Raw genomic sequence first — 18,661 nt, forward strand, 5'->3', positions numbered from 1 at the left:
GCAGTATCCTCACCAAAGGGACTGCAGCATTTAAGTGTGAAAGAATAGGCAGTAAATGCAGGTCTAGCCAGCAATGCCCATATTCTGAAAAACTAATAAAAAGATAACTGCCCTGATGGAATTGCATGACCATTGGAGATGAGGAGATAAAACCTTGTAGCTACATGTTACTCAGCAGTCTATCTCATCCAGCCAAATTGTATACAATTTTCATGTGGATTTGAAATCAGCAATGTAGAAAATGGTCCATTTCAATATTTGTACCTTGATAGTTCTAATTGCTGGTTTCACCCATCACATAGTAATCACGTAGTCAGAATGTCAGTTGCACCTAAGGTGTTTTGTCATAGAACTTATGTTGATCGTGTATCAACTCAGCCTAGGTACTTGCTCTTCATTGGGTCTATCAAGATATGTGGTTAGGTTTTTCCATCTCGTGTTCCGTATGTACCATGTGAGCAACGGCAGATGGTGTAATTGGGGTAAGTGGAAGTCCATGTGTGAGGACTGTCGTTGGTGTGCTCAGCTTGACTCATGCTGCAGTGTGCTAACCATTGAGGATATTTGTAGAACAGCAGGAAAAATTTCATGATGCACTTCCAGCTGTCCTAACTTCAGTCAGCTTCCCCAGAAGGCGATTTCGGAGTCCAACTCAAGCACCTGTGAAATATTATCATAGACCTTAACAATACTTAACTCATGCAAGGAAAGACTAACTGCTTGCTTGGCACATTAAGAATAATAGTTTATCAAGAATATGACAGAAAGCTTTCTTCAGCAGGCCACAATATTTTTGCCTGCTCAGAGCCTAATAATCTGAAGCAAATTGCTTAGCATGTTAAACACAGGAAGGGTAAAGGAGGGATGAGGGTAAAAGGGATTGGGGAAATGGATTCCAATTAACGTAATTCCACTTATTACCAGCTCAACCTCCCTTTCAGTGAGCATGTCACACAGTACCTTGTGGCTTGATGGCTAGAACCTATTAGAAAGGAAGTAGTAATAGGGAAAGGAGTAAGAGGATTGGGTAGAGTCAGCACAGGTTCAGGAACTTGAAATCATATTTGACAAATCTGATTTTTTTGAGATTGTAACTCGCAAAATAGTTGATGTGTACGTCGACTTTTCAGAAAGCTTTCAATAAGGTGACAGAAAAATGGCTATTATACAAACTTAGAGCACACATTATGGCAGGTTACACTCTTATGGAATGAGAATTGGTTAACAGACAGGAAAAAGGGAGTAGAAATAAAACTACCCATTTTTAGGTTGGAAAACTGACCAGTGGACTGCAGTAGGAGTTGATGCTGGACCCCCAGTTGTTCACAATTTATGTGAATGATTTGGGTGAAGGAGTCATTGGCAAACTTTGGTATTGGTTTATTATTGTCACTTGTACTGAGGTACAGTGAAAAACTTGTCTTGCATACCGATCGTACAGGTCAATTCATTACACAGTGCATTAAGGTAGAACAGGGTAAAAACAATAACAGAATATCAATAAGGTGCAAGGTCATAACAAGGTAGATTGTGAAGTCAAGAATCCATTTCATCATATAAGGGAACCGTTCAATAGACTTATCATAGTGGGATAGAAGCTGCCCTTGAGCCTGGTGGTATGTGCCCTCAGGCTCCTGTATCTTCTGCCTGATGGGAGAGGAGAGAAGAGAGAATGACCCGGGTGGGTGGGGCCTTTGATAATGCTGGCTGCTTCACCAAGGCAGCGAGAGGTACAGACAGAGTCCATGTAGGGGAGGCTGGTTTCTGTGATGTGCTGGGCTATGTCCACAACTCTCTGAAGTTTCTTGCAGTCCCGGGCAGAGCAGTTGCCATACCAAGCCGTGATGCATCCAGATAGGATGCTTTCTATGGTGCATCGATAAAAGTTGGTGAGTGTCAAAGGGGACATGCCAAATTTCATTAGCCTCCTGAGGAAGTAGAGGTGCTGGTGAGCTTTCTTGGTGGTGCCATCTACATGGTTGGACCAGAACAGGCTATTGGTGATGTTCACTCTGAGGAACTTGAAGCTCTCAACCCTCTCGATCTTAGCACCATTGATGTAGACAGGTGAATGTACACCACCCCCTTTCCTGAAGTCAATGACCAGCTCTTTTGTTTTGCTGACATTGAGGGAAAGGTTGTTGTCATGACATCATGTCACTAAGCTCTCTACCTCCTTCCTGTACTCTGACTCATCGTTATTTGAGATAGAGCCTACAACGGTAGTATCATCTGCAAACTTGTAGATGGAGTTAGAGCAGAATCTGGCCATGTAGTCATGAGTATATAGGGAGTAGAGTAGAGGGCTGAGGACGCAGCCTTGTGGGGCACCAGTGTTGAGAATAATTGTGCTGGAGGTGTTGCTGCCTATCCTCACTGATTGCAGTCTGTTGGTCAGAAAGTCAAGGATCCAGTTGCAGAGGGAGGTGTTGAGTCCCAGATCTCAGAGTTTGGTTATGAGTTTGCTTGGGATTATAGTATTGAAGGCAGAGCTGTAGTCAATAAGCGATAGTCTAACGTTGGTGCCTTTACTGTCCAGATGCTCCAGAGATGAGTGTAGGGCCAGGGAGACGCCGTTCACTGTAGATCTCTTTCAGTGGTAGGCGAATTGCAGTGGGTGGAGGTTGTCTAAGAGGCTGGAGCTAATGCATGCCATGACCAGCCTCTCGAAGCACTTCAGTGACGGTGGATGTCAGAGGCACTGGTCGGTAGTCATTAAGGCATGTTACCTTGTTTTTCTAAGGTACCGGGATGATAGTGTTCTTCTTAAAACAGGTTGGAACCTTAGATTGAAGCAGGGAGAGGTTAAGTATGCTGAAGTACCCCCGCCAGCTGATCAGCACGGTATCTGAGGACATGGCCAGGGACACCATCCGGTCCAGATGCTTTCCTCAGGTTCGCTCTCTGGAAGACTGATCTTACATCCTCAACAGTGACCACGGGTTAAGTTGCATTGGAAGCTATCAGGGTGGGTGATGACAAACCACTTCCCTTTTGTTCAAAACGTACATAGAATGCATTAAGCTCATTGGGAAGGGATGCGCTGTTGTTGACCATGCTGCCCGATTTTGTTTTGTAGTCTATTTTCGTGCGTAAGCCCTGTCACAACTGACGGCTGGTCTGGGACTCCATTTTGATCTGGTATTGTCTCTTGGCATTCCTGATAGCTTTACGCAGGTCGTATTTTAATTTCTTGTAAAGGTCAGGGTCACCTGATTGGAATGGAGTAGTCCTCTACTTCAGTAAGGAGTGGACCTCCCGGTTCATCCGTGGTTTCCAATTTGGGAACACCTGCATTGTCTTCTTTAGCACACAGTCCTCAACACACTTGCTGATGAAGTCCGTGATGGTGGTGGCATACTCATCTAGGCTGGCAGCTGAGTCTTTGAATATGGACCAGTCCACTGACTCAAAGCAGTCGCATAGAAGCTCATCTGTTTCCTCATACCAGCACTGCACAACTCTCTGTACTGGATCCTTCCATTTCAGTTTCTGTTTGTATGCAGGGAGGAGGAGCACAGCCTGGTGGTCTGATTTACCAAAGTGAGGGTGAGGGGTGGCTCGGAAGGCATCTTTAATGGTAGTATAGCAATGGTCAAGGGTGTTAGGGGCCCTGGTGGGACAGGAGACGTGCTGGTAGTACTTTGGTAACACACTCTTGAGATTGGCCTGGTTGAAGTCACCTGCAGTATTGAAGAGGGCCTTGGTATCCTGTCTCAAGGTTGTTGGCCACAGACAACTTCTTTATCACACTGTTAATATTTAGATCAAAATCATTAATATAAATTATGAAAAGTAAGGGACCAAATACTGAGTCCTGTGGAACTGTTCTGGTAATCTTGATAACTGTCTATTAGTCACAAAAACAATCAAAAACTGTTGCCCTTTGCTTCCTCAACCAATTCTGGATCCAACTTGCCATTCTATCTTTGATTCCATGGGTTTTTACTTTTATGAACTATCTGTTACTGGGATCTTAATAAAAGCCTTGCTTAAATCTATGCAGATTATGTGCAATGTTCGCCTTCACCCTCCTTATTGCTTCTTCAAAGAATTCAATCTGACTGACATGATCTTCCCTTAAAATCCATTCTTTGATTAATCTGTCTATTTCTATATTTTTTATATGAATTCCAGTAACTTGCCAATCACCAAAGTTAAACTAACTGGCTTTTAATTACTTGGTATATTTGAACCTCCCATTTTAATTAAAAGTGAATTATTAGCAGCCCTGCAATACTTTAGCACAACTCCTGTGGCCTGGATTAGAGAGTATTAGCTACAAGGAGATTGGACAATCTTGGATTGTTTTCTCAGAGGCTGAGGAGTGACCTGATAGAAGCATATACATTATGAGACGCTTAGGGTAGATGGTCAGAGTCTTTCCATGGTGGAATTATCAAATATTAGTGGCCATAGATTTAAGGTGGGGGTAGTTTAAAGGAGATTTGCAGAAGCATCTACTAAAACATTTAAGAGGCATTCAGACAGGCACATGATCAGGCAGGGGATGGAGCAAGCAGATGAGATTAGTTTAAAATGGCATCTTGATTGGCATAGACATCGTGGCCAAAGAGCCTGTTCTTGTGCTGTACTGTTCTGTGTGCTAGAGGAACGTAGCCAGAGTCTCCACAGATGCTTCCCTTCTTTTAACAGCCTGGGATGTATTTCATCTAGGGCAAACAACTTACCTATTTTCAAAGATGATAAATTCCTTAAAACTATTTTTTTAACCATGTTTAGCCCATTCAATATTTAACACTTGTTCATCTTAACTAGAACATCAATAGCATTTTCCATTTTTGTAAACACAGTGGCAATAAAATCATTAAGAACCTTACCCACATGTTCTGCTTCCAAACATAGATTATCGTTTTGGTCCCTGATTGTTCTTTAGTTATCCTGTTATTCACTATGTATATATTTTTTTAAAATCAGAATTTCTTTGATTTTACTTGCTAATTTCTGTACCCTCTTTGCTGCCTTAATTTCTCTTTTAATTTCACTCTGACACTCTACACTCTTCCAGACTTTCTGGTGTATTAAGCTGTTAGTATCTACTTATACTTCCCTGCTTTGTTTTACTCTACTCTCTATTCACCTTGACATCTAACAGGACATTAGATTTGACACTCCACCTTCTTTCTTTGTGGGAGGATGTTTACCCTGAACCCATTGCATCTTAAATGCTTTCATTACTTTGAGATTGATTTACATTCCAATCATTGCTTCTGAACCATTTTTTGTTAAATCAGTCCAGTAAAATTGGTTTTAACTCAGTTTAGAATCTTGACTCTGATTTTATCTTTGCCCCTTTCCATATCTATAACTAAGTTATATTCATTACCACAACAATGCTTTCTCCCAGATATTGCCTCCAACTGCTTGGCTTTGTTCCCCAAAACTAAATCCAGAATTACACCAATGCACCATCCTCCTACCCCTCATGTTAGGCATGCTACATATTGCCTGAGAAAGTTCTGAATCTTCTGTGCCCTCTACTGTATACTTTTTACATTGATTGTATCCCAGTTAATATTAGGGAGATCTCTTGTTCTTTATTTATTGAAAGGAAAAGATAGTTTGACACTTATATGTCAGAGTTCTGGTATGATGGAGGTAAAATGAAAGCATCCAGGAAGGCAATGTGTGCCCTACTCCTTTTCCATTACGTACATTTTTTTTCAAAGACCTAGCCACATTAGTAGTGGAACTCTTTGTAGTTGATGAGCTCTTCTGGGTGATCTGGAAATACCTTGATTGCCACATTAGGAAGTTAATAACATCCTGCATCTCTGAGATGTCAGCCTGAGTCTGAAACTCAAGTGGGCTGCATATTATTGACTGCCTTCAGTGCAAACAGGGTTGATTTAATAAGCAACCTGGAAAAACAGGATTAGTCACCTGTGCAGTGTGTTGTCTCCTGTGAGCTGCAGGTTTGTGAGGAACAGCTGCTGATGATGCACATGGCTTTGTTCACCTGGTCTTCCACTGGGTCTTACTGCAAACTACTTGTGTTTGTCCAACATTTTTGACAGGTGCAATATTTGCATTCACACTGGGAAGTTTTGGCCTTCCAAAAGTGCAAGCAAACGGCACACATTCCTATATAGGTAACATGAGTGCCCTCTTTTGTCAGATATGCCAGTTTTTCTTATCTGATGAACACAGAACCACTTTTTGCAGGATTTCTTCTAGGATTTCTGGCCCTCTTATATTTGAAGAGGGAACTTGTTGAAACTATCTTGTAGGTGTGGTGACTGGGATCCCAATCATAGTCAGTCTATTTGAGCTTTCTTAGCAGTGAGTTGTGTGTGTGATTGCAGGAGAGATGTGTCTTCTAAAAAAAAAGATCACTTGGAGCCTTTAAAGTTATATTAAAAAAAAAACTTTTTTTCCCCAACAATGAGAGAACAGTGCCTGTTGTGATTCAGACCAAAGTGGTTACAAATGTCACTAAAACAGTTGAGTGATCTCTATGCCTGAAAAAAAGTGTCAGCATTCATGAATTTCTCTCACAAAAAAGTCCATCCTTACTAACAACTGCCATTAACTCACTCAGGAATATGGGCAAAATTGGTTAATGTCATATTAACAGGATTTTTGTCTGCACAATATCTTTTAAGGTTTTATGCAACTGAATTTCTGGGCCAAAGCATTTAACAATGCTGGCTATCATAAATTGAAACTCCCAGAAATCCTAAGAAACATCTTTCCCTCCGCTGGCTAACTGTTGTCTATATGGATTATCACATCTGGGCAGGTCCATAAACAGGAAACCTTGTTGTGAATGAAATTGTGTATTATGTAAGCAGATGTAATTGCTCACAACTTCAGAGTTGCTGCTTTGAATCTGCAATGTTAATGTTAATGCAGAGAACCTTGGAGTATTGTCACATTGTGGGGATTATTTCAGAAGGGGCTGTGGAACTGTCTGAATGATACTACTTTCCATTTTAATTTTCTACCATATCATAAATAAGTTTTGCATCAAAGACAAAGGCTATGCATGGTGCACTTGGTATGCTGCCTGGTTTGTGAGAATTTCCTCTCAAACTTAAAAGCTAGCAAACACCCTGATGCATTTCAGACATTCAGATTTCAGATCAAGCATTGTTTAAAAAGAAAGTTTGCTAAATACAGGTTATAATTGATTTGAGCATATTTTATAATTTGAGAAAACAGGCGATACGTTCTAACCTGTCAACCTGGAGTTTTTTCTTTCTGATTGACAGTTGCATGTTCACACCCGGAGATGAGGTTAAACCGGCATATCACAGACCTACTGACACACTGTGTCCAGACTAACAGAGACAAGAAAAAAGAAAGCTTGTTTAGACCCCCCCCCCCCCCCACTTGCTGTTTTTACTGGTGTAAAACACAAATAACATTTTTTTCAAAAAAACCTGTCCCTCTTTAAGATCTGATTTGTTTATGTGACTCATCTTGCAACTTGTGATTGTTTTTAGGGTGGCTTAATCTATTCATTCAGAGATACAACAGGTGATTAAAATGATTGGAAGAGAGAGTTAGTTTGCAGAAGATTTCACCTGAGCATGGTTTGAAGTGGCAAAAGATCCTCGTGCTTGGCAGACCTTGCCCCAGGCAGTTGTTGATCAGAATTTTTTTCTCCGGCAGGTGCTATTTACCCCAGGATGAATCAGAACATTTCAGAACAATCTAAATACTAACTGACATTTCATACATTCAGAAACTATTTGTGACCTGAATTGCTTATGCACAATCTTCTTAGACTCTTGTAATAGTCAGTGGTGATCAACAGTTATTCATTTCTGAGTTAAGCTTTTGTAAACATGTTTTAAGTCAAAATGTTAAAGGATTGTAATCACTTTCATATTTGAAGAGCAGTCCCATCTACTGATTATCTCATCTAGCTGCTCACCCTCCCCCTTGAGAGTGTTCTACCACTCAGAAAAATACTTGACCGTGGCACCTGGGAGGCAATGTACCATCCTGGAGTCTCATTCGTGGCCACAGAATCTGTTCCCCTAACTATAGACTATCACTACGTTTTTTTTTTGACTCCACCCTTCCCTGCTGTGCATCAGAGCTAGTCATTGTGCCAGAGACCTGGCTGCTGCTGTCCTCTGAAAGGCCAACCGTTCCACTAGTATCCAAAATGATGACTCGAGATTCTGCAGATGCTGGAATCTGGAGCAACACACACAAAATGCTGGATGAACTCAGCAGGTCAGGCAGCATCTATGGAGGAAAATAAATAGTTCAACGTTTTAGGTCAAGACCCTTCATCAGAGTTCTGTATATTTCCCTCCACAGATCCTGCCTGACCCACTGAGTTCCTCCAGCATTTTGTGTGTATTGATCCAAAATGATATACGTTACCGAGGGGAATGGCCACAAGGGAATCCTGCACTACCTGTCTACCCTCTTTACCTTTCCTGGTGGTCACCCAACTACCTGCTGCCTGTACCTTCGGCATGACTACCTCACTAAAGCTTCTCGTCTATGACGCTCTCAGCATCATGGATGCTCCTGAGTGAGTCCAACTGCAGCTTCAGCCGCAGTTAGGGGAACAGTTTAGGAAAATAATGAACATCCAAATGTTTATAAAGGCACACCATAAAAAGGGAAGCATTGGATTCATGCAGCAGATGAGTTAGCATGTTTTATTATGATTGCATTCTTGTATTTTTTGTCTGAATTATTAAACTATTTGGTTTCCAAGCCAAAACATTTTTAAAAAAAAGTAAAACAGCTTTAAAGAAAACTTTGGTTTATGATTTCTATCTGCAGCTGACCTTACATAAAGTTGGCTTCGCGTTTAAAGTTCCTTTAAGAATGACTAAAATTGTAAAACTTGAATAGAATGTATTTGCTAAAGCCCACTGAAAATATTTCCAGTTTCAAGAATATTATATTTTGAATATGTAGCTTCTTGATCTGGCAAATAAAGCAGCATTTCAACTTTGTTTAATTTAATATTCACTAATTACATTTTCTCTTCTGGAATGAAACATAGTCCCTGGCTTTTGGATATTATTTAGGCATCAGGTTGCTTCTTAAAAACACTTGTAAGCATAGTTTGGCAGATTCCTATTGGCTCAGCAACTTCATCCAATGAGCAATTGGGTCATATGGATTAGGAAAATAACTGGTCTGCACTGAGTTAGCTGCTCTCTCTGGTAGGATTAAACCTACGTGCCTCAAAAAAAATCATCCTTGGCCAATAATGTGCTATATAAAATTTTGGAGACTGATGGCTCATTTAGTACCACAGACTGGAAAAATTTACTAAGCAATAGTTTATACTTTAGGACTAAAATCAACAGGAGTTCTCTTAATCTCTATCCACACATTCTCGCTGTGTTTTACAGGAAGATTGAGTGAAGGCAAGCTGCTAGTTTTGCCACTGTATTTTATCTGTCTGAATAGTCCGGCAGCATTGCACATCAATGATAATGACCACTTGGACATGGTTTAGGTGGGTGCCCATTCTGCTAAGGAGTTTTGTTAAATGTTTGCAGAGTAGTGAAAAAATAGAAAATGGGGGAAATGCAGATGCTTATGTCGATTGACAAGTCAATTTGTTGGAGAAAGAAAATAAAAAAGTTTGGTATTATTAGTATACACAAGGGAGAAACAGAAAATTGCACCCTGTCACATTTGTTCAGACTATTGCTTATGGAAAATTAAATTTAAAATATTTTTACTACTATAGGAGTGTATGAAAGCATAGAGAATTGTATGTTATTTTTCCATTGGTTAAGATTGTCCCAAAGCACTTTACACCCAGTGAAATATTTTTGGTGTAGTAATTGATGCAGTGTAGGAAATGCTGTACAGTGTAGGAAATTTGTGCACAGCAAGGTCCCAAAAATAATAACATGATAATGTTAAGATAGTTTGCTTTAGTAATGCTGGCTGGGTGATAAGTACTGGATAGGTAACTGAAATTAACTCCTTTCTTTGAAATAGCGCCACGTGATTTTTTTTATGGCAACTTGAAAGTGTATTTGGGTGTGGATATAACACAGTGGTTTTCTCTTTTCAGTAGTCTCTCGGGTTCCACAGGTTAATAGAATGGCAGTGCGTGAAGTCTTTTAACATGGGGTGGCTATTGCACACCAACTACCACACAGTCTTGACAGAGTCAGGTCTTGATCCAATGGCAAAGGGGTCCAAGACAATTGGAACCCAGGTTTTCCTGCATGCCCTAACACTCTCACAGTCATGGACATGGGCACTGTCTCTTGCTCTGTGTGCAGACATTCTCTCTCCATGCACACAAACATGTTCTCTTGCCCAAACCCTCTTCCACAGAGTACCTCACTTGTTCATTTCCTCTCAGTCCATTTAACCCTCCCTCCATCTTCCCTGTCCGTATCCTCTCTCCCTCCCCCCACCCCCACCTTTCATCTCTCTCAGTCCTACTTTCTCACTTCCCAATTCTCTTACTACACTTCTCTCTCTCTCCTGGGATAGTTTCCTACCATTGCCATTTGCTTGCTCCAGGACCACCTCTTAATTGCTAGCAAGCTTAGACTGTTTAAGACTGACCCGTGGGTCATGTTGACCCTGGTTACTGAGCTGCAGAGGGCTCTGGTCCCACTCTATGCCAATTGGCCGGCTCCTCCGCTGGGGAAACTAATATTGTCCCTAGTATTTATTCAGTGCTAGAAGGGAAATCAGATGCAAGTCTCTGCAGTTCCAGATGATTTAGCCTGCATTCATATTATAATTGCAGTACTGTGTGAAATTGGGACTAGCTATATTTACAAGAAGTAAAAATACAAAGTACTGGAAATACTCTAAGTCAGACACTGCATTGGAGTGACAGCCCATAATTTTTATGTTCAAGCCCCTGAAGTGAAATTTGAATCCATAACCTTCTGATTCAGGCAGAAGTGTTACCAACTGAACCAAGGTTAAAACAAGTTTTGTCATTTCACTTTTCTTGGGGACCTGATGAGTTGTTATCTTATTTATTTCTTCCTTGCTGCAGAGAAATTTTCCCTGAAATTCTTTGGGCTCTGTCATCCACACAGGGAGATTGTTTATATATTACCCATCTTTTACAAAACACTGTTGCTGCCACCCTCTAAGAGAGTCCAAAGAACAATATTGGTTGATTTACTCTTTTCTATTTCCATTTCTCCTTTTGACCCCAAAAAATTGCCTGAGGGAGTCTTGCTGAGGTGAGGAACTCAATGTGAAAAGGTGGAGAAATGGGGGGGAAAAGAAAATCTCTTGTTATTCAATAGCATTATTTTCGCATACTAAAGAGCAATATAGTTTCTGTATTCGTGTTGCGGACTGTTCTGTGAATAGTTTATAAAATATGAAGCATTATTCACAAACCTAAGATTGAGAATTTGATCTATCTCATGATGTTGGTCATTTTCTGCTCCCTCTAGAATGAAGATGATCTGTGATCTATATTAACAAATATATAGTTTGGCCTTTGAATCTTGTTTGCATATTCTGGTTAAATCTCAATGAATGTAATTGTTACTTATATTTGTTAAAAGGATTTAATTTGTACCTATTCTCTCAGCACATTCCTTGCTATATGACTAGATTCTTATCGAGTTAAAATGCAAATTTTTGAGCTACAAACGATGGTGATTTGTTATTTTAAACAAAAATCCCTTTCTTATTTTGTGCAATACTGCAGAGTTGTACATCAGATGAGATTGGATTGAATCTACCAATCACCTGCTGCTGAATATTTACTTTGAGGACCAGGAGGATGTGTTTAGGTTAAGCAGGGTTTAACGTTAAATGTTTTGTTTAGACTTTACTCACAAGGAATAATTTTGAATATGACACACAAACTAGCACCAATAATGGTGTAATAACCCCTATAATCTTTTTTTTCCTGTAAATTTTTGTAGCAGCTGACTTTTAATTAATTTCTTGACATATATTAATTATTATTCTTTGATTTCTTTCCTACATAGGGTGCAAGGGCCTGTTTTTTACGTGATATCCCATTCTCTGCTATCTACTTCCCAGTTTATTCTCACTTAAAACTCGCCTTTACAGATGAATATGGGCAGGTCAACTCTGGAAATCTACTGTTGGCGGGAACTTTGGCTGGTGAGCATCTGTATTTTGCCTTTGCATATACTGTTGCTGCTTAATTAAATTGTGTTTCTGGCTCAATTCTGTGAAAAACTGGTCATTGGCAAAATCTGTGTTCTCAGTTTAATATTTCTGCCAGGCCACCTTTGTGGAAAAACTCCTGAAAATTAATGAAAGCTGTAAAGCACAGTAATAAAGAGATTTATGTCTTTAGTTAAGCTGTGTACCTTTGGGCAAAAGATGTGGAAATTATTTTCATGCTAGTTATGTTACACTTAAAGTTTAATTTTTAATTCCATTTTGTGAAAACCAAATTATGAAGTAAACATTTTAAAAGTGTTACACCAATCAATTCACAACAGCCAAGAAGACCAGTTCTTGAGTTATACCTCCTAGGCACATGCCTGTCTTAGGTGATGGCAACTGTGTTATTTGATTATTTTAATTTCCCTAACCCTCTGACTTTTCTACACATGGATCTGTGAAGATGGTAGGCCATTTAACCTCAGACATGATATTTTAATATTAGTCATGGTGCATTAATATGAATATTCCCCTATAATTTTTCTTTCCTACCTGCATGAGAGCACTTGGATTCAGCGAGATGTACTTGTATTATAATAGTATCCATTGGAAATAGTTATGTATTTGCATTCTTTTGCCACTGAATCTGATAATTGTGCTTGCAGAGGTTCTCAAATGCATCATTAATGTGGCTGTAAAACAACTGTAATGTATGCACTATAAGTGCAAAACATGTTTGCAATTTTGCACATCTCACTGGGATTTACTTCAATATTAAGAAAAAAATTTGTACAGATCCACCGTAGTTAAAGACCATTGCAGACGTATCTGGGTCATACCAGAAATGACATCTAGAATCCACTTATTAGGAATAAATATTAGGAAGAAAAATCCTCAACAGAAATTTGGTGCCTTTGAAATATGATGTCTCTGAAATCTTTCTGGTTAACTGCAGAGGGCAGATTACTGCACTTATGTGCTTAAGTGCTATGGCAGGAAAGATATCTACTCATACTCAAATTATTCACCCCAGTTAAAACAGATTTATTGTTAATGATTTTAAAATGCTGCAGTTTTCATAGAATCATAATAGTATGGAAACAGGCTATTCGGCCCAACTTGTTCACACTGACAATGGGTACCCTTCTGTATTAACCCTATGGCCCAGTATTTTAGCCCTTTATGCTGAGTGATTTAAGTGCTCATCTAGACACTTCTTAACTGCTGTCAGTGACCCAGGTTCAACCACTCTCTCGGGCACATCAATCAAGGTATTTACCACTCTCTAAGTGAAGGTGGTTTAGGGTAAAGGAGAAGAGATTTAGAGGGGTTCTGAGGGGGACCTATGTCTTCTAGTTTTATCTGTTGTGGGCGAAAGTTTCCTGAAGTCTACCCTATCTATATTTTGTTCACCTCAATAGTGTTCATCCTTCCTCTCCCCCCAGTTAACCACCTCCACTCCAGGGAGAAAAGACCTAGCTTCTCCAATATTTCTTTATAACCAAGCTACTCCATTCCAGACAACATCCTGGTGTATCTCCTTTGTGTACTGTCCTGGTGACCAGAACTGCACATAGTACTCTGGCTGAAATCTGACCAAGGTTTTATAAAGTTAGAACATAACCTCCCTACTTCCATATTCATTGCCCTGACTAATGAAGGCCAATATTCCATATGCCTTCCTAATCACATTGTCTACTCGTGTTACCATTTTCATACAGACATGTACGCCAAGGTCCCTTTGTTCCTCAATGCTCCCCAAGACCCTACCATTCATTGTGTATATCCCAGCCTCATTAGTGCTCCCAAAATGCATCAACTCATACTTATCTGGATTAAACTTCATCCGTCACTTTTCCAGCCCATTTCACCAAAGCATCAACCCAAGCCTACCTTCCACACTACTAGCAATTCCGCCAATCTTCATGTCATCCGCAAACCACCCACATCACAACCAAGTCATTCACTTATTTTAGAAACAACAATGGTCCTGGCACCAGTCCTTGTTAGACACCATTAGTCACGGGCATCCAATCACAAAAACAACCCTCTATCATCACCCTTTGTCTTCTTATTGCTAAGCTAATTTTGGATCCAGTTTGCTAACTTGCCCTGCATACCAGGACCCCTAACCTTTTGAACCAGTCTTACATGTGAACTTGGGGGGCAACTTTTTCCACCCAGAGTGTGGTCAATATATGGAATGAACTGCTAGAGGAAGTGGTTGAAGCAGATACATAACATTTAAAAGGTACTTGGACAGGTGTATGAATAGGAAAGGTTTAGAGGGATATGGGCCAAACACAGGCAAATGGGAATCTTCGTTGGCATGGACTAGTTGGGCCAAAGGCCCTGTTTCCATGCTGTATGACTTTATGTGGGACTTTTTCAACAGTTTTACTGAAGTCCATGTAAATCACATCTACTGCCCTGCCCTCATTGATACATTTTATTACCTCAGTCAAGTTGGTCAGACAGGATCTGCCCTTGACAAAGCCATGTTGGCTGTCTCTGATTAGTTCCTGCCTTTCCAAGTTTTCATTGAGTTATTCTTATTTGCTCCAAACTTAAAACTGCCGTGGTTTCAGGTACATGTTCTTTCACTCAAGTATTTTCAATCTTTCATATCAGCTATGCCTGCAGCTTCTTTGGTGACACCTGCTGACGTTATCAAAACAAGGTTACAGGTGGCTGCACGTGAAGGGCAAACCACATACACTGGATTGGTGGACTGCTTTCGGAAGATTCTACAACAGGAGGGTCATGGTGCTTTCTGGAAAGGAGCAGCAGGTTTGCAGATAAATTTCTACTTTTATTTATCTGGAGTAGATTGATCTTAGTAACAATTTTTCTTTACCTTCAAAGCTCGTGTGTTCCGATCCTCACCCCAGTTTGGTGTTACTTTGTTGACTTATGAGCTATTGCAGAGTTGGTTCCATATTGATTTTGGCAAGTAAGTATTATTGCTATTTTGTTCCCCAAAAGTCTTCTGGAACAGATATTCTTGTATCATTGTTAATATCATGAAATTAATATCATGAATCTGGAGAGATGGTAGAGGATTCAATTTTCTTGCCCTTTGACTGTTATCTGAATAGGAATGTTAAACAGAGAATCTTTGAAAGTATTTTGTGCTATATCCACTTATATTATCTTAATTTTGAGTGCTAGAATATAAATGATGGCCATGCCTGTGGATGGTGCAAAATAGTTCCATGTGGTGATAACTGCATTACAGAGGAACATTAAACTACATTGGAAGCAATGCATAATGCTTAGCTGCCATTATGCATTATTCAGTGATGTATGCAGGCCTATTTTTTTTCCATTATATGCTACCCATAGACTTCATTTTGTTTATCTGAACTACAAGAATTTGAATTATGAGAAGAAAAAATAGAGCACAGGTAACATCAAACAAGGGCAGTTTAGTTTTGAACCTTATCTTGTTCCTTTTTGAATCAATATAGTACATCAGATACTTGTTCCAGGAGGATATGATTATAATATATTCTAAGTGAAAACAAAACGTCATATGAATTAGGATCAGGAAGAGGCACTTGACCCCTCAAGGTTGCTCCACTATTCAACCAAATCATGACTAGTCTCAATCCTGCATTCCTGCCTTTCCTGATATCTTTTCACTGTTTACCAAGAATTTATCTACCCCTCCCTTAAAAATATCCATAGAATCTTCTTCCTCCATTCCTTGTGGAAGAGAGTTCCAAAGACTCATGACCCTCAGAAAACATTTCGGCTCACCCACCTTAAATGGGCGACATCCTATTTTTAAACTATAACCCCCAAGTTCAATATTTTCCCACTGGAGGAAACATCTCCTCCACATCCACTTCATTCAAGACCCCTCTCACTGTTGTAAACTACAGCATACAAGCCTAGCCTGAGCAACCTCTCTGCATAATTCACACTTCCCATTCCAAATATCTCTCAACCCTGCCTTAAGTATGGAGATCAGTATTATAGACAGTACTCAATTGCCCTTGCAATAAGTTACAACATTCTATTAGCTTTCCTAATTAATGTGCTTCATATCCTAATGTATTTCAAGATTTTCAGACAGTGCAAAATAATATTGGTGGTGTCAGTCAGTCTTGGGATCAAAGTTAAATTTATCACATCCTTGGCATGTTGCATACAATTTGTTGAGTTCCATGCGAGTTTTGGTTGAAACCATGGCTTTATTTGTGTACTATGCAAACATCATACATGGTGTTAGCACCATTCTACCAGTGCTATGATGTTGAGCTTGTAAGGGCAATAGGGTTGGATAGACTCCAGTCTTGCTATGCTTCAACTGTTGATGTAGATTTGGCATAAGGGTCATAAGGCCATCCTGACCTTTTTGCCGCATTAGAATATCCTTCTGTGCCTTGCCTATTTAAGTGTTTAAATGTTTCTTAAAAATAGTAATTGCATACGATTCCACCATCATCTCTGACAGCATGATTCAAAAACTGTAAAAACGCTTACCCCCCTCAGATCCCCTCAAACTTGTGTCCTCTTGTTTTTGACTCTTTGCTTCTCATCATCTTATACATTTCTATCAGCCACCTTCATTTCACAGAAAACAAGCTCATAACTTGAAAGGATGTTCAGCTTCTCCTTTTAGAAGGTCTTACAGGAACAAAATGTACATCTCTTTTTGCAAAATGGCCACATCCTGTTAAACCAACAATTATTTGCTGAATTTATACAAAATCTGAATTCAGTTCAACCAAAATGCTAAATTACATTAACCACCAGTCAAAAGGTGGAAAAATACAATTTGTGATGGAGAAACTTTAGAACCAAAAGATGTTCTGCATTAGCCAAATAACTTACTTTTTTTTTAAGAATAGTCCATGAAGGGTGCAAGATAGTTTTATGTTGACTTAATCAATTTCATGCATAAGTAAACCGATGAAAAGGAGAGATCACAGAAAAAAACATTTTTGCAGTTGTGGTCAGCAATTGGGAAGGTGGCAAAGCCAAGTTATTGGAGATGAAAGCCTTGAATGAAAACTTAATTCAAAAAGTGGTTTGAGGAGTAGGGTGGAGAGGAGGATTTTTTAAAACTAAAATGGATCACCTAGCTGCCATGTGATTGAGAACTTACATTCTAATATGGGAACACCACCACCTTTTGGGTGAAACCTGTTCTCAGTGAACAGTTTCTTTCTTCATATCATCTACATGCCTGAGAGTAGAAAGTACAATTAGGAATTAAAGGTGATTTTGTTTCTTATACTTAAAACAGTTGCACAGCTGATGAAGTTCTTTCACTATGAAATTTTTATGCCCAGCAACTAATTATTATGTTCCTTTTTCTTCCTGATCTGAACAGCAAACCTGCAAAGGATTCATTGCCACACTCACGATTTAGTTTACCTGCTCCTAATCCAGATTACATTGGTGGCTACAAATTAGTCATTGCCACATTTGCTGGAATTGAACGCAAATTTGGACTTAATCTTCCACGATTTTCACCATCTGATGCGTGATCATACAATCCAAGGGCAGAGCAAAATCTTAAGGACTTTGAGAATGAATAGTAAGAGTATGAGGAAACTTTTTTAAACTGATCAATATACCATTGATATGAAAATAGTTAATTGGTACAGAATGCATCCTTTACATTGTTTCTGATTTATTAAAACTAGTTACATACTTCCTGATGTTATGTAGATTGTAAATATCTAAAAAAATCCTGCTGATTTAATATATTGGTGAAATTTGAATTATTTGATTTAATACTTGATTAAAGGAAATTATGGTGATCCAGTTAGTGGACATATTGGAATTTTACATGTTGAACTGATTTAGTTTCTATTTAAACAAGTTTAAAAAGTTTGAAAAGCTGGAACACAAATACAGCCAGTTATACAAAATATGTAAAACTTTACTGTTCCTGTTGAATTGACAATGATGTTGTTGAAACCATTTATGAAAATTATGATGGACTGCAACCAGATAAACATTCCAGAGATTTCTGATGTTGAGTATAATACGTCTGACTTCTGCAGCATATTTTTCCTCTGGGTGATACCTTCTCCACATGTGTATTTGTGGTTTAAGTGCTTGTTGAACATTTACATACAAGATTGTGCAGATTTTTTTCAAAATGTCTTAATGCCACAGGTATTCCTGGCCATCTCTCTAGCTAGTTAGAAATGCATGTTCTAAGAAGTATTCAGCTGTATATGAACATATAGAAACACAGAAACCCTACAGCACAATACAGGCCCTTCGGCCCACAAAGTTGTGCCGAACATGTCCCCACCTTAGAAATTACTAGACTTACCCATAGCCCTCTATTTTTCTAAGCTCCATGTACCTATCCAAAAGTCTCTTAAAAGACCCTATCATATCCACCTCCACCACCATTGATGGCAGCCCATTCCACGCACTCACCACTTTGAGTAAAAAAACTTACCCCTGACATCTCCTCTGTACCTACTTCCCAGCACCTTGAACCTGTGTCCTCTTGTGGCAACCATTTCAGCCCTGGGAAAAAGCCTGACTATCCACACGATCAATGCCTCTCATCATCTTATACACCTCTATCAGGTCA

General features: G+C 39.4%; 1 protein-coding gene across 1 annotated transcript in view; it reads left to right on the plus strand.

The window, feature by feature from the left end:
• LOC127570649 (electrogenic aspartate/glutamate antiporter SLC25A13, mitochondrial) overlaps nt 1-18,093 on the plus strand; it is a 103,486-nt gene extending 85,393 nt beyond the window's left edge. Inside the window, exons 13-16 of the mRNA XM_052016398.1 lie at nt 11,943-12,081; nt 14,722-14,880; nt 14,956-15,043; nt 17,435-18,093. Of these exons, the coding sequence (XP_051872358.1) occupies nt 11,943-12,081; nt 14,722-14,880; nt 14,956-15,043; nt 17,435-17,591 (543 nt within the window). The 3' untranslated portion in view covers nt 17,592-18,093. The remainder of the gene's footprint in view (nt 1-11,942; nt 12,082-14,721; nt 14,881-14,955; nt 15,044-17,434) is intronic.
• The last annotated feature ends 568 nt before the right edge of the window (nt 18,094-18,661 follow it).

This window comes from Pristis pectinata, chromosome 5, assembly GCF_009764475.1.
Source record: "Pristis pectinata isolate sPriPec2 chromosome 5, sPriPec2.1.pri, whole genome shotgun sequence".
Classification (NCBI taxonomy): Eukaryota; Metazoa; Chordata; class Chondrichthyes; order Rhinopristiformes; family Pristidae; genus Pristis; species Pristis pectinata.